We start from the raw sequence: 25,804 nt of genomic DNA, 5'->3' as shown, positions 1-25,804 counted from the left end.
CCTACACACTCCAGCACAAGCTGCATTTTATGAACGTTTGAAGCATGAATATACAGATTCTACAACACAACATTGCATTTAATGTGATGTGACATCTTTGCAGGAAAATGTGGTGATTGCTGTCCATTAGTGTTTCATCAATCTCCTGTTTTTGAGATATCTCAATGAGTTAAACCTCACTAAATGCCCTTTCCAAGCATCCTATTGACTCAATTCTTCCCAAATACCTATTCTTCTTTCCTTCGACACTGTATGTTAAAACAATTGGTGCTGTGTTGTTTGGAAAAGCTGTGCACCATTTTTTTTTATTTCTAACTCATAATTTTTCATACAGTGAGCTTAGCATTGGAGTGAATCCTAATGCATAAGAATGTGCATACCTACAACTTGTTTTGCACTTCATTGAAATAGCAGCTATATGGGCTGGAACTGAACGCATACCTTTATTTGCACACAGCAGGATAGTGATTTACTCACTCTATACAGGGGCAGACTGGCTGTGTATTGCATCAACCTTATAATGCAACAATGGCAACCTATGAAGCCAGGGTATACCTATTACAGAAAAACAATTGTACTCATACGGCTCAATCAGTGGAATCAACAGGGATTGAGAAGGCTAAACAGCCACAGTCAACTAATGCCAATTAAAATGCATGCAAAAGAACATCAAAGCACTTAAACACATACTTTTGTAATGTACAGGAACATACAGGATTATATACCAATACAAAAAACATACAAAACAAATACATGAAGTGGACAGTGCCCCCAGTGCAGCAGAACCACAAAGAGTAAAGGTAATTTATGATATAATATACCACTACATTTGTTACAAGTCAAATACAACCATATAAGATCAACAAAAATAGTCCATTTGCTCCAAAGTGGCTATATATTGTGTTTTTGCTTGTCACACTTTGTCAACGTTTTGAACCAGAAGGAATGGCTAAAAGGGTCTCATCAAGCCCTAATATGATATGGGGACCATTGGTAACTTCCATCCAGATAATATCGAAGAAATAGCCAAATATGAAACACCCTTGAGAGAATACTGAATTTATTTACTTTGGGAGAAGGATACCCTGAGCATAAACGAAGGTGCCTGCATTAACCACAATGTTCCTTAAACGAGACGGGAGAACATTTCCCTCAATGCGAGGCACTGCGGCTGCCTACCATCTATGTATGAATCTTTCAGCTAGATCGAGCAATCAATTAATCAAGCAGGATTTCTAAAGCAAGATTTATAAATCACGGCTAATCACCCATGAGAGTATCCAGACTCTGAGGGTCTTGCTGCTTCAGGTGGGATCAATTGAACAGCCAGGTCTTGAGAGCCTTCCGGAATTCTAGGAGAGAGGTGGAAGTCTGGATGTGTAGGGGGAGGTTGTTCCAGGATTTAGCTGCGAGGTAAGAGAAGCAGCATCCTCCACGGTTGCTTTGGTGGATGTGGGGTGTGTACGCAAGGGAGAGGAAGGTGTGAGCGCAGGAGTCTGGAGATTTATTGGAGGTACAGGCAGTGGTTGAGTTAAGCAGGTCCTTGGTTGTGCAGGACTTGTGTAGGTGTTGATCAAGATCTTGAAATGACATATCTTCTGTGTAGGGAGCCAATGGAGATTCTTGAGGTGAGGGGTGATGTGGATCCATTTGGGAAGATCGAGGAGGAGAATGGCCGGTGAGTTCTGTATGGTTTGAAGTCTCTTCAGGAGGTGAGTGGTGATTCCTGCATAGAGTGTGTTGTCGCAATCCAGGCAGCAAGTGATTAGGTATTGAGTGATGGTTTGTCTGGTGCTGGTGGGGAGCCATTTGAAGATTGTCCAGAGCAACTGAAGAGTGAAGAAGTAGGCAGATGATGCTATGTTGATCTTGGTTCTCATGGAGTGTTTGTTGTCCAGGATAATACTGAGGTTGCCAGCATGGTCTGTCTGTGTGGGCGAGGGTCCAGGTTATTTGGAACTAGGAGTCATTCCACAGAGAGGTGTTGTTTCCGAATATTAGTACTTCTGTTTTGCTTGTTGTTAGAAATGGGGTTTTTGGTTGGCAGTCAGGTTACCCTCGGTCCAAGCAAGAACCATCACTCTAGTCAGGGTAAGTCACACACAATCCAAAATTAGCCTGTGTCCACCCTCTGGAAGCTTGGCACGAGCAGTCAGGCTTAACTTAGAAGGCAATGTGTAAAGTATTTGCGCAATAAATCATACAATACCACCATATAGCACCACAAAAATATACCACACAGTGTTTAGAAAAACATATAATACTTATCAGCATAATTGTAGGTCAAGATGAATAAAGTTGCAATGTAAATTTGTAAAGATATCACTGAAAAGTGATCTAAAGTGTCTTAAGTCTTTAAAAAGCAAAAAAAGTCTCTTTCAAGCACAAAGTACCTGGTTTGGAGTGGAAAATCTCTGCAGAGGGCCGCAGAAGAAGAGGTATGTGGAAAAATGGTGTGTGCGTCGATTTCTCCCCAGCACACACAGACTTGCGTCGTTATTTTTCACGCGGGGAAGTTGTGTGTTGTTTTCCGGCGCGTGGACAGTCTCTTTCTGTGGGTCGCGGGGATTACCAGATGTCCCAGGTCTGTGCGTGGATTCTCCTGCTTGTTTTCCGGCTGCGCGTCGTTCTGCAGGGCTGTGGGTCGAAGTTTCGCTCTCACGGCAGGCGTCGATTTCTCCTCTGGAGGTCAGGCAGCGTTGTCCTTGCGAGGCCATGCATCGAAGTTCCGGTTGTCCTGAAGGCGTCACGTCGATCAGCGTCGGTGTGCGGCGTTTTTCTCGCCGCGGAACAAGCTGTGCGTCGAAAATTTCGGCGCACGAAGCGTCCAAGTGAAAAAGAGAAGTCTTTTTGGTCCTGAGACTTCAGGGAACAGGAGGCAAGCTCTATCCAAGCCCTTGGAGAGCACTTTCACAGCCAGACAAGAGTTCAGCAAGGCAGCAGGCCAACAACAAGGCAGCAGTCCTTTGCAGAAAGCAGACAGGTGAGTCCTTTGAGCAGCCAGGCAGTTCTTCTTGGCAGGATGTAGTTTCTGGTTCAGGTTTCTTCTCCAGCAAGTGTCTGATGAGGTAGGGCAGAGACCCTGTTTTATACCCAAATGTGCCTTTGAAGTGGGTGAGACTTCAAAGAGTGGCTAAGAAGTGCACCAGGTCCCCTTTCAGTTCAATCCTGTCTGCCAGGGTCCCAGAAGGGGTGTGGCAGTCCTTTGTGTGAGAGCAGGCCCTCCACCCTCCCAGCCCAGGAAGACCCATTCAAAATGCAGATGTATGCAAGTGAGGCTGAGTACCCTGTGTTTGGGGTGTGTCTGAGTGAATGCACAAGGAGCTGTCAACCAAGCCCAGCCAGACGTGGATTGTAAGGCACAGAAAGATTTAAGTGCAAAGAAATGCTCACTTTCTAAAAGTGGCATTTCTAGAATAGTAATATTAAATCCGACTTCACCAGTCAGCAGGATTTTGTATTACCATTCTGGCCATACTAAATATGACTTTCCTGCTCCTTTCAGATCAGCAGCTGCCACTTCAACAATGTATGAGGGAAACCCCTGCTCTAGGGGTTACCTAGGGCACACATTAGGGGTGACTTATGTAGAAAAGGGGGAGTTCTAGGCTTGGCAAGTACTTTTAAATGCCAAGTCGAAGTGGCAGTGAAACTGCACACACAGGCCTTGCAATGGCAGGCCTGAGACAAGGTTAAGGAGGCTACTTAAGTGGGTGGCACAACTAGTGCTGCAGGCCCACTAGTAGCATTTAATCTACAGGCCCTAGGCACATATAGTGCACATTACTAGGGACTTATAAGTAAATTAAATAGTCCAATCAGGTATGATCCAAAGTTACCATGTTTAAAAAGGGAGCAAGCATATGCACTTTAGCACTGGTTAGCAGTGGTAAAGTGTGCAGAGTCTAAAAGCCAGCAAAACAGGGTCCAAAAAGTGGAGGGAGGCAGGCAAAAAGTTAGGGGTGACCACCCTAAGGCATGTCAGGTCTAACACTTGTGTTTAGTTTCAGGCAGTTGTTTTTCATTCAGGTGGAAACTGGTTCTAGTGGTGGTGGAGTTTCCTGCGAGCAAGAGGATGAGCTGAATATGATGTTTAATCCTCGGGCTCTGACAATTATGCTGAAGGGATCATGTATGTGTTGAACAGCATGAGGGTGAAGGATGAGCATTAAGGAGCGCCGCAAACCAGACGGCGGAGGAGGATCAAGGCTGACGTTTCTCTCCAGTCAAAGAGGGTTCTGATGTTGCCGGTGGCAGCGATTAGGGTGGTTTCAGTGCTGTTGTTGGTCTCTTGGTGCAGAATTCAGATTGGGTGGTAGATAGTGTACAAAATTAGATGAGGCAGTTTATCTAACAAACCATACTAAACAAAGCTTACTTTTCTTGTTGAGCTTGCTCTGTCCTAGGATTAAGTGAAAACAGGAACAGATCCAAAATCTAGGACTGGCCAAACACCACTTATTGTAAGCCTGCCATGAAAGGCTGCACAGGTTCGCAAGTTAAATGTCCACATTTAAATTAATTTACAGACCAAGTTCAGTCAATACCAGCAACTCAACAACCTGATGCAAACACCTTTTGTTCTCAGCACGTTATTGGCCATCGTAGAGACCACTGCATTCCACTTACAATAATCTATGTTTAAGCCACCTATTACAGAAAGCTAATAAATAACAGTGGTGGTGCACAAATGTCCTCCAGAGGCCCTGTTCCAGTTGATTTATATGATCTGTAATTATTGAGTAATCCCTCCTAACACCCAAATAAGAACTGCACACTACTGCTTCCCAGTTTGTGTTGCATAAATACAACAGCATATGTGTTTGTAAAGAAATTGAAAGAAAACATTTGTCACTCAGAAAAAAGAAAAACTAAAGGCTACCACTTAAAGACCACTACAGCTTTCAGTCCAATGACTCAGAATTCTATGCCCCTTAATGAAATCCAAAATGTTTTCTAAGGAAACAATCTGCTGAAAATAAGCAGAATAATTTTATTTATGAAAATACTGAATATTAAGAGAATAACAATAGTCTACCTCGCTCTTTGTAACTACGGAGGTCTGCTCAATTCACAAGATATATAAAAACTTTAGTGCAGTGAAAACGTCAGGTCTGATATGGCTCACTCTACTTTTACTGTAGAACTCCCACCATAATTACCACTTTTTAAGATTCTAAACACCACTGTTCCAAGAGCAAAAATAAAATTCAATACGTACATCAATATCTGCTTCTTCAGATCGGTGTTTGTAAAGAGTACCTCTACCGTCGTCCTTCGTTAGCTACAAAAGACAAAAATACAATTAGTAACTCCAAGAGGGGTGTAAAAACATATGTATAAACACTGCTTCTAAGGCATTGGGCTGCTCCTTTCAGATACTCCATGGTCAAAAACTATAGGCTCAGTCACTCCAAGAGCACAATAAATACATGTGAAAAGCAATGAAGCATTGTAGATAGCTTTGCAAAGAAATCTTCATGGTAACCACTTTTTATTTTTCCTTACTTTAAATCTAGTTTGTATTACATTCTTTGATAATATTATGATGATATTTCAATCTTCATAATTTTGCAAAAAGTATAGCTTTTATAAATCATATACACTTCAGTGTGAAAGGAAAACCTAAAAGGTAGCTTGAAGAGACACGTGAAGCTAAGATCTGTGGCTTCAATTTTCAAACTGTGTTTATTCTTCCAGTTCCTTTGCATGTGGTTGATGGGTGAATGCACTGTGTAACAAAGGGTAGTCAGGAGCCTTAACTTGTGAGCAAGCACAAAAGAAGATTTAGAAATAGTGTTGCTTCATGAAGCAGCTTGGCAATCGCTTCCACAAGGTGCATTGTGAGTTGCGGGAGTCTCCATTTCAAGAACATGAGGGTATTTCAGCAATCAACAACAAGATATTGAATTAATATAGCAGAATTTGCTCACACAAGCCTCGTAGATAATGTTGCAAAAAAGCCTTTAATACACAGGTAAAAGGTTCATAAATTATATTACCATTTCTTGTTTCCCAAGTTTGGATTTTGAGCATCAGTTACAAGCTACACGGGGTGCACAGCAAGACTGAAGTCCCCCGATAAATAAAGGTGTACATACACTTATATCAACCACACATTCCGTGCCAACATAGGTGTACACACTCCCAGGAAAACTTGCTCTTCTAACCCAAAGACCTTCGCACCCTGGTACGACCAAGAGGTCAAAGACAGAACGTGTACTATCTGAAGGCAAGAGAACACGTGGCACAGGTTCCAGTTCCAGATAACACCTTCCCCTGTGTGCTAAAATATCCGCACTGAAGTCCAAGCAACTCGACTTCAAGAACACCCATCAATTCAAATACAATAGACGCAGATCAGTCAACACATCTTCAGAGCTTCCAAACATTCAATCAACCCACTCTGGATGCTTTAACTGAACCACCACATACAAGGGTGATATATTAACCCTTTTCTTCAATGAAACAGTGGATGTGATCAGGAAGCTCATCAATAACGAGACATGGCACCCCACAAACACACAGATGGGCATATTTTGCTACCACTGTCTACTTGACCACATTCCTCAATTCCATCCCTAACACTCTCCAAAGCAGATATATCCTTCTTCAATTGAAAAAACCCAAATTTAACCACAACTACCTCTGTAACTACAAGACAGTCATGCATGTCAACATTCTCTGAAATATCACTGAGAAGACAGTCACAAAGTAGCTACATAAGCAAATCAAGACCAATGCCCTCTTCCTACATTAATATGGATTCAGGACACACAAATAGCTGTAACTCAAGTGCTGGGCGACACCCTGCTCACTACTGACAATGGTTATCCCGTCTCTTCATCCTCTGGAACTCTATGCAGTCAATAGCCTTACCCTGCTGAGCCCTCACTGCATATGCGCTTCAACATAACCTCAAATGATTGTCCTTCTAACTGATCAACAGAACCAAATAAAATCAAGATCAAATTTCATACTTGTGACCTACAGAGTAGCCCCCAAAAGTCAGTCATGTTCAACCTCTATATGGAATCTTTGGATGTACTCATGTGGGGCAGGAAAATAGTTAACAGCACACAGCTATACTCGGAGCTTGTCTGGCAGTGACACACAAAGAACTGCATCTCTACCACACAAGCCTGGATTTTTAAAGACATACTTAAAATCAGACCCCTTTGAAAGCTGAGTTTGTCCAGATAGCAATTTCATCCCTCAACTCACCATAAGATTCAGTGTCAACAAAAATCTCTGCCTCAATGTCCACATCACAAAGGGGAGACAGCCTGCTGCCAGCTTTCACTGCTCTTCTAAGTCAAAGCATCCATCCCAAAGCACAAGTTAAGGACTGGTGAAGACAACCAGGCTTTTGACACGGACTATGGCAACTTCAACAGCGACTATGGCAATGTCACTGGCACCCATGACATCTACCTTGCACCACTAGAGTGTTCTCAATTCAAGAGCAAGATACATCAAAGGACTGAGACAATACAAACTAATCACCCACACAACCCAGGAGCTGTGCTGGCTCCTCCTGAAAACCCAGCAAGCTCCCAGAACACTGGAATGTTGGGAGTGTGAGAGTGTGAATTCTCTAATATGTTTATTAATCATTTTAGCATACTAATTGCATAATGAATTAATGTTTAAAACGGGTGACTTTTGAAAATGGTTGCCACAGTTAATTTCTGTTCCTAACTGAGCAAAATTCGAACTATATGTCGTAAATGTGTATTCGATGCTTTAACAGATTTGTCCACAGCTACCCCTAGTGGATTGCTGAATTATGTCTTACAAGGCCATGTTTAACTGAATTTTTGAATAAGTTTAATGTTCTTTTGTTTGAAAATGTTAGTATGTGGTTTCTTCCTCGAGGATGGAAGTGAATGTAGCAAGTGAGAAAGTTTCTTCCTGAGAAGAGCAGTTCAGACGAGATGGAACACCGGAGCTACAAACGAGACGGAAGAGGAAACGTTACTGTTGAGAATATATCCTAGTTGATGTGGCGTCATAGAATTTTAGGTTATCAATCAAAATTACTATTGGCTGAAACGTAACCACCCCATGGACTGACCAATCATAAGCTTTTTGAAGATTAGTATAACACCTTGAGTAGGATTTTTAGTTAGAGAGAAGATGCTAGACTTTAGATCGAAGTCTTTGGATTCTAGAGTTCCTGCTGATGGTCCAAGTCGTTTTAGCAGTGTGGGTTTAGCTGGTGTTAGGCCCGATTTTTCTGAAGATATACCTGATGGTGTCCCCTTGCTGAAGTAGTCTGCATGCTGTTAGCGATTAGGGTAATGTATGCGATTGTTATGTGTGTCTCTTTTGCTTTGCAGGTACCAGCTGCAATTTATAATCTGATTGCTGCATATTAATGATGTTTTTTTTTATTTATTTTTTAAAACAGCCTGAGTTAAAGAGATGTTTCAAAATTTGTGTTTCTAAATTCTTTTAGGTATTAATACTAAATGCTCAAGATTTATGTTAACACATTTTGAATGTTGTACTAATACATTAACTGCCATTATTATCGATTTTGGTGTTGCTAATCAGTGTTATTGTTTTGATTAAACTAAGGTATATTAGACGTTCCAATCAACCATTATTAATTTTATATGCTTACCATTTGCGTTTGAGAGTTATTTTCGTGACATTAGCGTTGTTAATCTAGGAAAATAAATGTAATAATTATTTTGAATAAACTGGTGTGGTTATTGTTTGAGGTTCGTGATCTTTGATTATATTGATTATTGTTGATAATTACATTCCTCATTGATGAAATCCCCTCAAATCTATCTCGCTTCGATCCATTGACCTATTTCGCAAAATCCACTATTCGGTTTAAGTAATAGCTAGGATTTTGTGGCGCTGCAGCAGGAGCTCCTTTGAAAACAATGGAGTGCTCCAGGCTTCTAATGGCCGATAGAAGCCCGGAGCTCGGACATTCCAATGTTTTTGTTCACAGCTGTTGCTGCGCACAGAGGCATCTGGGAGCCTGAGGCATTTTCAATCCCCTGGGGCTCCCTGAGGCCTTTATTTTATTTATGAAAACATTCTGCCCTCTAGTGGCGGAATGTTCTAATAGCCTTATAGCCCCCTGTGGCTGGGCTATACCTCATTAAAATCCCACTCTCTTGTTAAAGCCCTCTCCTTTGGCTCGGACCTTCAACGCTGGAGTGGCCCTTTAATGGCTGGTATAGCCCACTATTGCAGACTATAAGGCTATATTAGTCAAGAGCAAGCTCCCCAGTGATGAATGCAACACTTGTAGCTAGGAATCGCCAGTCTTGACAAATGATTAGGAAAGGACCAGAAGATAGGAGCTCTCTTGTGAGCGCTGAAATTAACATGAATAATTATTCTGCATTTGTTTTTAATATATAAGATGTATTAACATTGAAATTAATACTGTGTAACCCATAATGTGCCTACTTGAGTGGCCACCATTTCATGTAAGACTCCGCGTTTATGGTCTTTTCACAAACTAATGTACTAATATTGTATTCAGCATCAAAATCGTTTTTTCAGAACGCATTGCTTAGTTATATTAATAGTTAAAATAATGTGAGTTTTATTCTTACTAACTGCAGAGCCACAAGCAAACAAGGCTACTGCAAATGTTCTTTGTCTGCCAACATTCTAGAAGTTGTAACTTATGAAATCATTCCATGTCCATTGTATAAGAGAGTTTATTGTTTGAGCTGCATATTTGCGTGGAAGCTGGCACTAATCAAATGTATTTCTTTTGAGGAACCAACATGTCTGACGTTTTTCTGCAGTCTCTGTAACCACCGTCTAGCAGCATATTTAGAATGTGCCGAACAAAAGGACCTACTGATCGTGGACGGAAGGAACACTGGGATGATACATTTAGTATAGTTTGGAGTTACGTAAATGGAAGAAGATCCAATCGTCAAATTACCAATTTACAAGTGTTACCTTTTCTAATGTATTGGCAATATCTAATGTTCTTGTAATTGGATGTTCTTTTTTCGCCTGATGTTTCTGACCAATATCAAATGTGTGTTAGCTTTGATTTAACAAATTGGTGTTGAGTGGAGCACGCTTTCTCAGTGTGACCTGTCACTTTGACACTTCGTGCCTTGCCAGATAGTCTACTGACATTCTGGTGCTTTATTATTTTCTGAGTTTGCCATGCTTGTTTAATGCTGAACTAATGACCTGATGGTTAAGTAATCTTATAGTCCAAATTGCAAACCATCACCCTACCCTGCTTCTGTCCTGAAGCTGTACTGCTGGTTTTCCTTAGGGATAGGTAAATATATGATCTGTGTATTTGTTGTTTCTCTTTTGTTTTTCAGGTACCAACTGCTACTGTTTTAATACTGCTGCTGTTTTGATAGCGCCATAGCTAGATGTTTTCTAAATTAATGTTACTAAAACCTTTGCATGAAGCCCAACATGTTAATGCTAATCTGAAGTGAGTGAGGTGTTATCTCCATACCTATGAACTGATGTTAATTTATTGCTGAACAAATGTATATTATTTCTCTTGCTCAAATATTGCTGTTTTCGCTACTGAAATTGTTGTTCTTATTGCTTTGTTAAAGCTAAGATTCTGTAGGCGATTTGGTCAACCAGTGATGTTTCTTTACTTGTACCATTTGGTGTTGGGACTAATTTTTGTGACCTCAGCGTTGTTAAAATAGGGAAATAAACATTTTAATTGATACTAATGGTGTGGTTAGTTGTGGCCAAATGGGTCATGGTGCTTTCTTTACTGACTCTTTAGTGTTTGTTATTGTTTAATACTGTTGTGTTATATGCCTGCTAATAATATTTTAAACGAGTCAAAAGGTTCATCAACCTTAGGGATGCATCCGCTTACTATTGTTATAACAAAATAGATAAGCCAAGGGCGCGCTCGCAGTTTTGGTAGCAGAGCTTTATGGATATGTCTCTTTAACCATACCACGTGTTTTGATTGAGATTTGTTCAATTTAACTTGATGCAGAATATGGAGAAGATGTGTCCCTAAATGCCCAAGATGACTTTCCCTGGTCCTAGGAGTTTACCTATGTTGGTGGGGAGTGTTCTCAGAATTCTATTGTTAGGTTGAATGAAGTAGATTATGCGCTTGCACAGCTTTAGCTAATTTGCATGTGAACTGGGTTGCTTGAGAGGATTTAGGGAGTTTGTGTACTCCAAATGTTGTTTAAAAAGGGGTTTGCATACTCCAAATGTTGAAAAAGGGGTTTTCATACTGCTAAGTGTGAGAGTAGGGAAGTCAGCGACCTTCACATGTGTGTGGCACTTGGTGCTCAAAAACTGTCCACGTGGTTGTTGGTATATGGGCCCTGCGAGGTTTAAGACTCCGGAGTATATAAAAAGTGTATTGAGACACTTGGTTTTTGTTGTAATTTGTCTGTTTAGTAGGCCAATCGGGGGTGGTTGGCAAGTCAAGTTTGTGAGTTAAGTCGAGTGTAACGTCTTTTCGACTGAGATTGACAAGTCCTATGTGTACCAGGACAGACCCACTGATCAGTTGAGAGTAAAATTTGCGGGTTGAATTTTACTTGAAAATCTGGGGAACTGAGAATGATAGAATAGCTGCTAGAGCGAAATCATTCAGTGAAAATCTGCAAGGTTCCTGAAGTGATTGTATTACCCTACCTGTAGTAAATAGACAAATAGTTTTTTTGGGGTTTTGTTGAGGTGCTCGCAAATAATTTTGCATTAATTTTGAGCGTTTTTGAGTTTAGGAGGACAAGCCGCAAGTGATGTCATTTTGTGCTGCGCTGGGATAGGTTGGTTAGTGAAAAGGGTCATGCACAGATTGGTGGACAACCGTGAAGCGCAAATGGTCGAGAAGGTAGACGAAGAGGATTGTGGGATTAAAAGTCACTTCCTGATTATTGATTTTTTGACATTCATTTGAGACAATGAAGTTTTTCAAAACTTTAAAAAGTGATCTTAGGGGAGAGGAGTATATTCCAGCTAGGGTAGGAGAAATGTGTCCGCCAGAAGGTACTCCAGCATATACCGTAATTGAAGAGAAAGGTACCAGAGCATGCCTTTGGTTAAAGCACTGGTGCAAAATCACAGGAAAAGAAGGGAGCTTAGCTTTCCTGAAAATGGGACATTTAATTTGAGAATTTTAGAGAATTTGAGACATGTGATGTATAGTTTAAAACCTCCACCATGACCAGCTCAGTCTGAAGCATTAGCAATGTGGGAGCTAGTAGCCAGACAACAACAAGCGCTGAAGTTTGAGAGAAAAATGACAAGAGCAGAGAAGTCACTAGCAGAAGCTAGGTGGGATAATGACCAGAGTCAGTGGAGACTAGATACCTTACATGGTATTAGGATGTTTCCTGCGATTTCAGAAGACAGTGAGAAAGAAGCAAAGAAGGCTTCTAAGAAATCGAAAGGGAGTTCATTCTCAGATGAAGAGCAGAAATCAAAAGAGGCAAAGAAGTCTCGAACTCCTGATGAGGGATCGGACGACATTGAGTTAATTTTACAGTTGTTGAGAAATCATGAGGGTCCAAGTACTAGTGTAAATCCCACTGCACAGACACCGGTTAACATGACACAGAGTCCAGTACAGAGTAATATTAACATGACAGAGTTCCGTACTGGTTAATCTTAACATGAACCACAGCTCAGTACAGACAAGTTCTCGATTTGCTCAAGTACCAGTGCAAAGCAATTCGAATTTGCCAACTGTCTCCATTACAGTGTGAATTGCCACAACCTAGTGTTTCTCGGATTTACCCAGATGTACCTATTGTAGATGTGGCAGCTAATCTAATAGTGCCAACAGGACAAGTTTATCAGAAACCAATGTTGGTCCAGACAGAGCCAACTCTGCTATTGCTGGCTCAAATGAAGCCACAAGCAATTCCGAAGTACACTCCTATAACAGGGATGCAGACATATATGTCAGTATTGATGAGCCAGAATACAGGTGTAATGCAGTCTCAAGATGCAAGTTCTAGACCAAGTCCAGACACTGTGTCTGTACCTGTCACTACTGATCCAGTGATATCATTGTTTGCCCAGGGTAAAGATGGCACTAATGGTCAGGGAATCTTGAATCAGAGTTTGGTGGGAGGAGGAATCAGTAAAAACACCAAGATAGTCTCACCTGTGGGACAGACCTTTGAGGGAACAGGGTAATTGTTAGACCTGTGCCCTCTCGGAGCTCCTTTGAATACTGAACAGGGTCGCACATTGACACCAACATGAGAGTACTGACACCTCAACCTCAGAGTTTAACTGTACAACAGCTACCTGGTACTCAGCCTAATAATATCTCATTACAGGGTTTGACAGCTCAGCACTTAACACAGTGGTTAGAAAAGCTGAATACTTCACAAGATGTTTCTAGTGGAGGGGATTATATTAACTACACTAGGCTTTCAATGGAAGCGAGTGAACTTGTTGAGGGAACCATAGGTGTAAATAGGTTAGAGTCTTACACTGAAGCAGAATTGCGATACTTGTGTCCAAAGATTACAGAAAAAGCAGGTGAGTTACATCAACAGTTAGCAGATTTAGCAGACAAACATGGGATAGACCTTTTTTAAATGAAATGTTTGGAAAGAAGTTACAGGTTAGATTTTGAGGCAAAAGATTTTGAACACATGAGATCTGCAGAGATAAAAACACATCTTAGAAAGCTGCTTCAAGGTATCCAGATATAGAGAGAATTAGGCAAATAGGAAGGCAGATTGGTGAAGAAAAGAGACAAGCCGAAAAAAGGTCCTGATAATTCTTCTGCAGAAGCACCGCAGAACAGGGAAACAGTGAAAGTTTTACCAATGAGAGAAATTTAAAGAGGGAATTTTGTACATGTCCCTTGGAGCAGAAGTGACATTTTGTTATTTACAAATAATTACCCCAGGTTGAGAGAGAAACCAGTAGAATGGTATCTGCAGAGAGATAGGTTTGTGAAGTTTGCAAAATGCCTGTGGGAGGATTTGAACATTCTCTTGGAGATAGTTGTTCCAGCAGATTTATGGATTGAATGCAAAAGGAGTGTAGATTGGCTAACAAGTTAGCCACCGACAGATCCAGCAACAGGTGCACCATTTCCTGAAGTAATAAAAGCTTACTATAAAGTCACTGAGTTTTTGAAAACGAGAATTTTGCCCAAAAACATTGATTGGCAGTGCATAGATAGGACTGCTCAGGAAGCAAAAGAATCAATTGATGCATACTATGAGAGGTTGTTAAAAGCATTCAAACTTTACAGTGGTACAGAAACAATTGAGCCGAAAGACATGATTCACTTTGTGTTCAGATTTGTTGAGGGGCTCAGACCAGAAATTAGTCCGATGATTAAAAGCCATTTGATTTATTGGCAAGCCGAGCCGATTGATGAGGTGCTGCAGTATGCGAAATACTGTAGTGATGAGATTGAACTGAAACAGAAAAAGTTGAAGGAGAAAGCGATGATGTTGCAGATCAAGGCAGCACAGACAGGCTTTCAAGGAAGTTTTCAGCCTCAGCAGGAACAGGGAAATGACATGATTCAGAATCAAGGCACGTTTCAGAATGTAGGCAGAGGTCGAGGTGGAACGGGAAGTTTTAATCGTAGTCTTGATTTGAATACAGTAATGATACAAGGAGAGCCACAAGGAAAGATACTGCTCCCTTGTCACGCTTATGGGGGAATCAGGCATTGGAAATGAGTGTCCGATGACAAATCAGTGAGGTGTTGTTCAGCAAGTGACATGTCAATTCTTTTCAAAATTTGAAAGGACCAAGAATAAGAGCTCAAAATCAAAATTTCAGAATAATGTGAATCCAATGCAAGGTTTCCAACCTATGCAGCCCATGCAACATGTACAGCCATTACAGGTACAAATGCCCCAGTTACAGCAGATGCAGCCACGGGTGGAGGTGGTGCCTGCACAACAAATCCAAATGCCTGGATGGTAAATTCAGATACCTCAAGCCTCTTTGAATCAACAGCAGGTGATGCTTTCTCCGATGGTCACAGGTCAAAGAGTGAATCAGAGTAATAATACTGTACATCAATTTCCACTACACAGTGAGAATGGAATAAATTATATTTGGATGTCTGAGAGTTCGGATGAAGAAGAATGTGTGATGGCTGCTTCTTTAGAAGTAGATCAGAAACATCCTTATGTTAAAGGAACGGTTAATGGTCACAAAGTCTCCTTTTTGGTTGACACTGGAGCTACACGCTCAACAGTGAGATCTGCAGACGTTCCAGATTTGCTCTTATCAGAGAAGACAATTCAGATTGTGGGAGTTGCTAATCAATATTTGACTAACCCAATTACAGAACCAGTCTTGGTTAAAATTAGCTATTTTAAGGGTTTTGAAAAATGTGCGGTTTGTAATTCAAGTCCCGTGTCCTTACTGAGAAGGGATTTATTGAATTGAAATTCAAACAAACAGTAATGATGAAGAAGCCCCGATACTTACTGTTAACAATGAGTCAGTGTCTGAAGAATTGCCTTTGATCAGTTTTGATGAGCTAGTGAATGAGGAAGCTCCTTTGATTAGTTTATTTCCAGTTTTTGCAGTGAAAGATCTCCCTGGTGATTTACAGAAAAATGTTAACACTAAGGTTTGGGATCTTTCAGGAAAGGACATTGGGTTGATAAAAGGAGATGAGCTAGTCAGAGTCGCAGTTAATCCCAATGTAGTTTTTCCTCAGACTCCACAATACCCGATGGCAAAAGATGCCATTGAGGGTGTGAAACCGTTATTAGGAGAGTTTGTGGAGAAATTATTTTCATTATTTTGAAATAAGTGTTGAGCAGCCTGTGTAATTCACCAATAATGGGACTGCGCAAGCCTTGTGGAAAAATTCGACTTGTGCGGGATTTGAGAAAAATAAATGACATAGCGGTTAAGTGTTGCCCAGTTGTGCCAAATCCAACTGTGATTATGTTTCGGATCCCATGCGATGCTGAATGGTTCACAGTGGTGGACCTGTGTCAAGCGTTCTTTTCCGTGCCTCTTCATGAGGACAGCAGATTTCTCTTTTAAGTTCTTAAACAGGATCTACTATTGGTGTAGAATTCCACAAGGGGTTACAGTCTCCATCTATTTTTAATCAAATCTTGAAAAATTATTTTGAATCATTAGTGATGCCTTATCAGTCAACATTGGTGCAATATACTGATGATCTGCAAATTGCGTCCAAAACAAGAGAAGGGTGTAAATACGATACAATCGCATTGCTGAACTTCCTGGGAGACAATGGACATTAATGTGTCCCCTGCTAAATTGCAGTACTGTCAGAAAGAAGTAAAATACTTGGGTCATTTGATTGAGAAGGGAACTAGGAAAATTTCTAGAGAGAGTGCTGCAACTATTTTGCAAATGCCAGTACCAAATACACAGAAAGATGTAAGGATGTTTTTGGGAATGGTGGGTTACTGCCGCTAATAGATCCCAACTTTTGCAGTTCTTTCAAAGCCCTTACAGAAGCTGACTCATAAGGATGTTTCCGATCCTATAGTACTGGATGAAGCATGTATGAAAGCATTACTGATTTGAAAGAGTTTGTGCCAAGCTCCAGCTTTAGGAATGCCTGATTACACAAAACCTTTTCTGTTATTTTGTCATGAACGTGATGCATGTTCTTTGTCTGTTTTGACTCAAACTCATGGCGGTGTGAATCGCCAGGTAGCATATTTTTCAGCCACTATGGATCCGGTTGCAGCAGCTTTACCAGGTTATTTGCGGTCCATTGCAGCAGTTGAGCAGAGCCTCGCTCAGAGTGAGAATATAGTAATGGGTTATTCCCTTACTATAATGGTACCTCATTCAATTGAAATTTTGCTCACTAGGTCTAATAACACAATATGTGACCACCTCTAGGCTGACCAGATATGAAACTGCAATCTTGGGGTCTCCAAATGTAACCATTAAGAGATTACAGTGCTTAACCCAGCAACTTTACTTCCAAATGAGGATGTAGATATCGATAAATTGAATGACACTGTACATGATTGTCTGGAAATTACAGAATTATGCACAAAACCCAGAGTCGATATTATAGATACTTGCCTGGAAAGGAATGACCAAATTATCTTTGTTAGCGGCTCCTGCCTGAGAGATAATGTGGGCACATTAAGAGCAGGATATTCAGTGTACTATCACTGGCATACTGGAAGCTTCATGGTTTCAAAGAGCGTTTTCTGCACAAATGGCGGAACTAGTGGCTCTTACTAGAGCATGCCACATTTCAACTCAAGGTTTTCTAACTTCTTCTAGTTCACCAATAAGAAATGGCGAAAGAATACATGAGTTGTTAAAAGCAATTCAAATGCCTGAAAAGACTGCTGTGGTGAAATGCAGTGCACATCAGAGAACACAGGATTACATAGTTTTGTGCCTTGATAGGCATATCCTACAAAGGAGAATGGGAATTGTTGCCCGAAAATGATGAGATTTATGCAAATTACATAATGCATGTTATTGACAATTTGGTGGAGTTGAAAACTCAAGACAATGTCTGAAAGGATGAACGCAGGGACTGGAAATGTGTCCAAAGGGATGACTATGTGAGGGTCTCAGGAGAAAGGAAGGTAGTACTGCCAAACAGTCTACTGACTCGGATGGCCAGATACTATCAAGGACAGGCTCATGTGGGGAGAAATGCCATGGTCAAGTTGATTAAGCAATTTTGGTTCAATCCAAAGTTTAGATAGGTTGAGGAAGCAGTTTGCCACAAATACGTCATCTGCCAGCAGATGAATGTGGGCAAAGGAACAGTCGTAAATATGGGACATATAGGCATGGCTGGAAGACCATTCAGCAGAATGCAAATGGATTTCATTGAGATGCCTGCGTGTGCTGGTTTGAAATATGTATTGGTGATTGTGTGCATTTTCACTCGTTGAATTGAGGCTTACCCTACAAGGAGAAATGACAATCTCACAGTAGCAAAGTAACTGCTTAGGAAGGTAATTCCACGTTTCAGTTTTCTGGTCTCTTTAGGATCAGATGGCGGAAGCCACTTCAACAATGAGGTGATTAAATTGCCATGTTCCGCTTTAAACATTGAGCAGAAGCTTCATTGTAGCTACCCGCCAGAAGCCTCAGGACTTGTAGAACAGATGAATAGTACTTTGAAGTCGAGGATGGCAAAAAATGTGTACATCCACAAACCTGAAATGGCCACATGCTTTACCATTCGTTCTAATGTAAATGAGTAGCATCCCTCACAAGAAAACAGGATTTTCGCCCCATCAAATCCTCATGGAAAGAGCAATGAGATTGCCAGCTGTACCTGCAAATGCTCTTGTGAACATTACAGATGATATGGAATTGGATTACAGCAAAGGTCTAGCTGATGTGGTTCGCTCTTTATCTAATCAGGTGGAAGCTGATTAGACAAAGCTACCACTTTGCATCCGCACACTGCAACCGTCCCAAAAGGCAAGGAAACAACCTGAAAGCAGGTGACTGGGGAGTGATCCGAAAGCATGTGAGAAAATCATGTTTGGAGCCTCAGTGCAAAGATCCTTACCAGGTAGTATTGATCACTACCACAACTGTGAAATGTGCAGGACTTCGAACTGGATCCATGCAAGTCACACTCGGAACGTGAATAGCCCAAACAGAACAAGAAGAAGAGCTATTGAGATTACCACCACCCACCCATACATATTCCAGGGCAAGACAAAGGAAGAAGTGAGCCACAGTCTGAGCCAGAACATACTCCAGTTGATTTGCCCACTCCTTGACAGACAAAGTGACAGGAATCCTGGAAGATGAGTATGATTCGTCCACAAATGAAACAGTAAAAGAACCACTCTAGAGAGAACAGGAGAGAGAACCGGTCCATAGAAAACCTGTTCAGAGGAGGGTGTCCTCAGAAGACGATGGTCTGAAAAAACAGACTTAACAAGTGACTGCCCCCAGCGGGAAAAGAGTTGAGGCAGATCTGAACCAAAAGGATTTGACTCCTCCTGAACCGGTTTCTGGAACGTCAAAGGAGAAGAATTTGTGTCCAGTACTGAAAACAGCATTAACAAGAAAACCTCTGAAAGAGACAACTAGCCAGAAACAAGCTCAAAGTCAAAGAAGACAAACGTGGTGCCACCAATTCAGGAAGATGTTGATGCTTCTGGAAATGAACATCTGAGTGATGGTGAATACAGTGAAGGTGGAAGATTAAAATGATAGAGAATTGACAATCGAAGATACTCAGGTCCTGATTTGGGCATATGTAGCTATTTTTGAATTTCTGCTTTGATAGAGACATTTTGGGTCTATATTTTGGCACATGAAGAATATCAATGAAACTCTGCTGGGAAAGATTGAAAATTTGAAAACTAAGTGGATAAGACTCTGTTGAAAATATTTTGAAAAGACTTTGGTAACCTGATTCTGACATGCTTCTAAACTGTATTTGACAACTTTACTGATTTTTAGGGGGTTGTGTGTGAATGAAGCTGTAAATATTTTTGAAAAGAAAAAAAGAAAAAAAATAGGGAGGGATTGAAGACTGAAGATTTTAAAAAAATATATATTTTTTTTCTTTTTTTTTAGTTTTTGATTTTTGTTGCATAGCCGTATCTTGTATTTGCTTTACCTGATTCTTTACAGACTAGGGTAACCACAACCAGCAGAACACTAACAATAGATGCTGTAAATACATGGGTATTGGTTTGGTGATTGTTTGTGCAATTGTATGTTTGGTATTGATTGTAGGTGTGATTGACTTTGATAAGAATGTAGAAACAACATCTTCAGAATTAGTGCATACTCTTTCAGCAATAGATAGATTTAAAATAGATGAGAAATATTTGCATAACAGGGAGAACTTTCTTCTAATGTCTATCGCTTATTGCATGAGTATGTTGATACAATGGATGCGAGAGATTATTATGTTTGTACACACACTCCAGCCTCTGTTGAGGAGGGTGTAGCCTATCACAGTAACTTACGGCATATGTTGTAGTCTTTTACTAACAAGATTTTATAACAAGAAGTATATCCAGTATTTATATTCAAACTCAGACATAGTGTTTTATTTTGTTCCTATAATTAGGGATCTTAATATGGTAGCTAAGGACAATAATATAATAATAATGAGGGATTTCTTTGAACCTAAATTAACGTTTGGGACAGCTTTTGCTCATAGAAATAACCTTACCTGTTAACTCACATCCTTAGAAAAAAGTTTTTTGTTTTTTTTTAGATTACACAGAGGAAAGGAGAAGGACAATGAAGGCTATAGTAGATAATGGATTAGTTTCACATAGTTCTGGGAATGACTATACATTTACTAACATTACTAAACAAGGAAGACTAACTTTAGATGCACAACACGTAGGAAAGCTTTGTATATACAGGCCACACATTAGGGTTGAAAAAATACTTGTGGGTATGAGTGAATGTAGACCTGTGTTTTTGTTTTAGTATAAGTGGGCATTTATGTTGAATGGTCAGGACCAACCAGTGCCCGGTAACTATTACATCTGTGGGAGAAATACATTTTACAGTCTTCCTACAGGATGGTATGTTATTTGGGAATAGTCTTCCCGAAAATGTACCAACTTGATGGCTTGAGTAAATTTCCTAAAATGACTGAATTACAACCAAAGAGACAAAAACGAGAATCAATTTCTAGCATTGTTGGAGACATATTTGGAGCAATATTTCCTTCAGTGGGAGTTCTTCTGAATTCTATAAAAATTTGACAGTTGTCTACCGTTATGGATAACATGCTGACAGGATATTCAGTAGCCATTATCCTTTTGGATATAGAGATGGCTGCGGTAAGAGCTATGACACTTCAGAACCGCCTTGCGTTAGACATTCTTTTAGCAAATGTGTTTAGCAGAGTTTGTAAATTGCTAGGTCCACGTCATTGTTATTCGGATTTTCCAGACAACAGTAAAGCAGTTAGAGGCTTGATTAACAATATAACAAAAGATGAGATTAAATTAAAAGAACTGAGCTCACTGTTCGGTTAAAAGCTGGCAAAGCGATGACTGTTGTGAGGAACTGGATTGGCAACCTGGGAAAAGGAATGGTTATAAAAATAAAACAAGGGGTTTCAATTATTGTGATTTGTCTAACTGGAATTTGGGTAATGTGCAAATTGTACAAAATGATCAAAAGGAGAAGATTTGAAAAGAATCAGGAGGGTAGAATTTCAACGGGAAAGGCTATGGAGAAAAAGGCAAAGAGAACAATTTTAAATAAAAATGTGACAGAATCAAAATTTTAGAAAATCTGCACAATGAAATAAATACATTTATTTGTGATTTAAGAGTGATGACATATAGTCAGAGGAGGGATTGTGAGCGCTGAAATTAACATTAATAATTATTCTGAATTTTTTTTTAATATATAAGATGTATAACATTGAAATTAATAACTTGTGACCCACAATGTGCCTACTTGAGTAGCCACCAATTCATGAAAGACCCCATGTATATGGTCTTTTCACAAACTAATGTACTAATATTGTATTAAGCATCAAAATAGTTTTTCAAAATGCATTGATTACTTCTATTAATGGTTAAAATAATGTAAGTTTTATTCTTACTAACAGCAAACGAGGCTTCTGCAAAAGTTATTTGTCTGCCAAAATTCCAGAAGTTGCAACTTATTAAATCATTCCATGTTCATTGTATAAGAGAGTTTACTGTTTGAGTTGCATATCTGTATAGAAGCTAATAAAGTGTATTTTTTTTGAGGAACTGACGTGTCTTTGAAGGTTTTCTGCAGTCTCTGTAACCAATGTCTAGCAGCATATTTGGAATGTGCTGAATAAAAGGGTCTACTGATCGTGGACGGAAGAAACACCGGGATGACACATTTAGTATAGTTTGGAATTATGTAAATGGAAGAAGATTTAATCGTCACATTAGAAAAGGTTACACTTGTAAATTGGCAATGTATTGCTGATATCTAATGTTCTTCTAATTGGATATTCTTTCTTCGCCTAATGTTTCTGACCAATAGCAAATGTGTGTTAGCTTTGATTTAACAAATTGGTGTTGTGAGTGGTGCGCGCATTCTCAGTAGGACATGTCACTTTGACACTTCGTGCCTCGCCACAGACTACTGACATTCTGGTGCTTTATTATTTTCTGAGTTTACTATGCTTGTTCAATGCTGAACTAATGACCTCATGGTTTAGTAATCTTATAGTCCAAATTTTAAACTGTCACCCTACTCTGCTCCTGTCCTGATGCTGACGCTGCTGTCCCCCTGATGAAGCTGAACTGCTGATATTCCTTAGGGATAGGTAAATGTATGATCTGTGTATTTGGGATTTGTCTTTTGTTTTTTATGTACCAACTGTTACTGTTTTAATACTTCTGCTGTTTTGATAGCGCCATAGCAAGATGTTTTCTAAATTAATGTTACTAAAACTTCTGCATAAAGCCCAACATGCTAATTTGAAGTTAGTGAGGTGTTATTCCATACCTATGAACTGATGTTAATTTATTGCTGAACAAATGTATGTTATTTCTCCTTCTCAAATATTGCTGCTAATAATTAGTGTTTTTGCTATTGAAATTGTCGTTCTTACTGCTTTGTTAAAGCAAAGATTCTTTAGGCGATTTGGCCAACCTGTGATGTTTCTTTACTTGTACCATTTGGTGTTCAGACTAATTTTGGTGACCTTGTTAATTTAGGGAAATAAACATTTTAATTGATACTAAAGGTGTGGTTATTCGTGGCTAAATGGGTCATGGTTTGTTCTTTAATGACTCTTTTGTGATTGTTATTGTTTAATACTGTTGTGTTATATGCCTTATATTAATAATAATAATAACAATAACAATAACAATAATAATAATAATTTAAACAAGTCAAAAGGTTCATCGACCTTAGGGATGCGTCTACTTACTATTGTTATAACAAAATAGATAAGCCCAGGGCAGGCTCCCACTCTTACTGTGCCCAAAGTATAACTCCAGTCCAACGTAAGAACCTCTTAACAAATGTGACTATTTACACCACATGATCAACAACATATAGAATCCTCCTTATGTAAGCATGTCTTTTTTTTGTCCTATCTTGGTATGCTTTATACAGTGTTCTATGGCTAGCTTCGTGGTGCATAAACTTCAATATGCATACATGATTGATTAACATGCTACACAGAGACACTGTATTTTTCACAAATCTGATAAACAGGTTGTGCATTTGTTAATGTTTCACTGTTTTACAGTGTGTGGTCAGTAAAAATGTCTGATTTAAAGTCTTTAGCGCCTTTTAAGACAATCGATAAACAAAGCAAACTTTGTAAATGACACTTCAAAAATGGAAAAACAGCTCATATCCTGCAAGTATAGGAACTATTATTTCTAGTCAACAGAAATTACATTTTTTATATTTCTGGACACAATATTCTTTAATTATGAAATCAGGCACAGAACAAGAAAAAATGTAAAGTCATCCAATAACAGGGCTTAGTTCTCAAATTATGACAGATAATGACAAAGTTATAATTCGCACTGTTTCATAAAATGAACATTAGGTGGACACATTTCTTGCTGATGGTCTAACAGTACGAACACTTAACACCAAAAAAACAACTGTAATAGCCACAATTTTCAAATTAATAATGCACACACAGATCATGCAAAACCAGTGAGTAGCCATTTAAAAGAATAGCGGGTGCACTTAATCACAGTAGCAGCATTGACAATTGTGCCAAAATAATAAAACAATGAATTTGGTATATGAAAAAGCAGCAGCACTTTCACAGTACAGCTCTGTAAAATTTGATGCCGGACTATAACAAATATGTTAACTGCATTGAAGGTAAATGCACTCAAACTTGTTTTTTGTCTACAAATTCGGACAGCATAATAGGCAAAGTTAAAGGTAAAATTATAACTATTACTCAAGTTTTTTTTATAATGACCATTGGGTGGCACAATAGATTATGCTTATTATCCGTGACGTCGCCTTCAGGTAACAAGTCTGGATACTGTTCAGTGGTATTGTACAAGAACTGAATAGCGGTTTGGTACTGTGCTCACTCATGCACACCAGCACACTTCCAAGCCATACTGGACTTCCAATACTGCGATCAATACGAAAGTAGGATGTAGGTCCAGGGAAGGACAAGTGACAATGAAGCAGAAGTGCTTATAGGGGATGTAATCTACACTGGCTTACAAGCCTACCCACAATTTGAGTGCTAATGTATTCCCAAACAACCCTGAGACAGATTATGTCAGGTTGTCTGAAATAGTTTCACAAGCTGCTGTTTCACCTCAAATGGACTCCATGAAGCTCAGAAACGGTCATAAGGTCAGAATTATTGTGATGTCCACAACCCTGCTAGAAGAGCAGCACTTGAAGCAATAGACCCGGTATATGTATGTAACAGTATTTATTGCATTTTGCACTATGATTTATGATGTATAATGCCATACCTTATTTTTAAAAATGTCAGGAATAATTGTGTGCTATTATTTCTCAAAATAAACAGCATAAATATCTGGCACTAGATGAAGCCAGAACAAGCACATGGTCCCATCTTGGTTTCCTCAGATGACCTGCACAGTGGAGGAGAGTAAGGGAATGCAGCAGGATATGTTTGTGTTAACCGGGCAGGTACTTTTTCCAACTCACAAAAAGTAATTTGGGCCTGAAAAGTTAGTATTCTACAAAGACACTTAGAGGCACGTTTCATCATAAGTGACGGTCTAAGCAACAACGAACCACAAAGCATTTTCAACATTTTCTCTAGGTCCTACCTTAAACAAAAGTAAACAATGTGTAGAATATAACTCTTCTTACTTTCTCACTTTTACGTATTGAATATGTCAATAAGGGATAACCCTGGGAACATACTTGGAAGTCGCCTTAAGGAGGAACTGGCTAGCACACATTGAAAAGTTATTTGGGGGCATTCCTAACAAAGAAATACCGGATCACCATTTTATTTAGTCAAATAAGAGAACATTTACTGCAAATTATAATGTATTCTTTTTTTTTTTTTAGGAACTGGGAAGTATCTGTCAAGAACCCCCTGTGTACTACATTTATTTTTATTAATGGAGTTTGATATAGCGCGAACAAGAGCTCATGGAGCGTTATACTCTCAGAGGTTATTTTCTTGCTTACTGAAGATCTCTGGAGAGACAGGTACAGCTTAAGCAAAGCTTTTGATACAAAGACAATACATACAAGCTGCAGAATGACATGATACAGTAGTACCTCATGCAAATATGGCTTCCACAAGCTAGGAAAGTTGGCTACAATATTAAATGTCTGAATAGAGCTATAAAACTGGGTATTACAGAGGGTCTGAACCATACGCAGTCCTTCTTCATTTCCAAAACTTGGCAGATCTGATTTGCATTCTGAGCATCTTTTGTTGGCTTATCGATGAGAATCAGATGACTTTAGTGGCAGAAAAAACAGAGTTATTTTTGAAGCTTTACTTCATCACTATGACAGCCTGCACTGCACTATCAAAGGGAATAACAGTGTGAGGGTCATCCTTTGTTTTCCCAATAACTGTTCACATAACTAGGCTCCACAAATCACAATGGTGGTGGTGGTAGTAGTAGTAGCGGGAGGGAGGGGGCTTAGGCTGTGGGGACTCAATCCCTTGCTTTCACTGCTCCTGACAGTACCTCTTGGATATTTTCCGTCTTCCTTTCAGAATTCAATAGCATTTCAACAGTATGAACCTGCTTGTAAATGCTGAGCAGCACTTTCTCCCATTCCTCAGGCTGCTCCCAATAATGTGTCAGAACCACGTAGGAACCATAATATTTTACCTTTGTACCAATGTTGAATGGGTTATTAATAACTGATTACAAGCCCACTGTGGAAAAAAAGGGACATCTTG

At 39.6% G+C, this 25,804-nt stretch overlaps 1 protein-coding gene across 23 annotated transcripts in view; it reads right to left on the bottom strand.

Annotated features, from left to right (window-relative positions):
* The window catches only part of PLEKHA5 (pleckstrin homology domain containing A5), a 991,819-nt gene that overhangs the window by 190,864 nt on the left and 775,151 nt on the right, over window positions 1-25,804 (bottom strand). For all 23 annotated transcript variants that reach the window (XM_069228492.1, XM_069228488.1, XM_069228489.1 and 20 more), the window contains one exon: window positions 5,222-5,284. In XM_069228492.1, coding sequence (XP_069084593.1) covers window positions 5,222-5,284 — 63 coding nt within the window. The remainder of the gene's footprint in view (window positions 1-5,221; window positions 5,285-25,804) is intronic.

This window comes from Pleurodeles waltl, chromosome 4_1, assembly GCF_031143425.1.
Source record: "Pleurodeles waltl isolate 20211129_DDA chromosome 4_1, aPleWal1.hap1.20221129, whole genome shotgun sequence".
Lineage (NCBI taxonomy): Eukaryota > Metazoa > Chordata > Amphibia > Caudata > Salamandridae > Pleurodeles > Pleurodeles waltl.
Note: the sequence above shows the minus strand (reverse complement) of the source record. Positions and strands in the feature narration are given on the sequence as shown.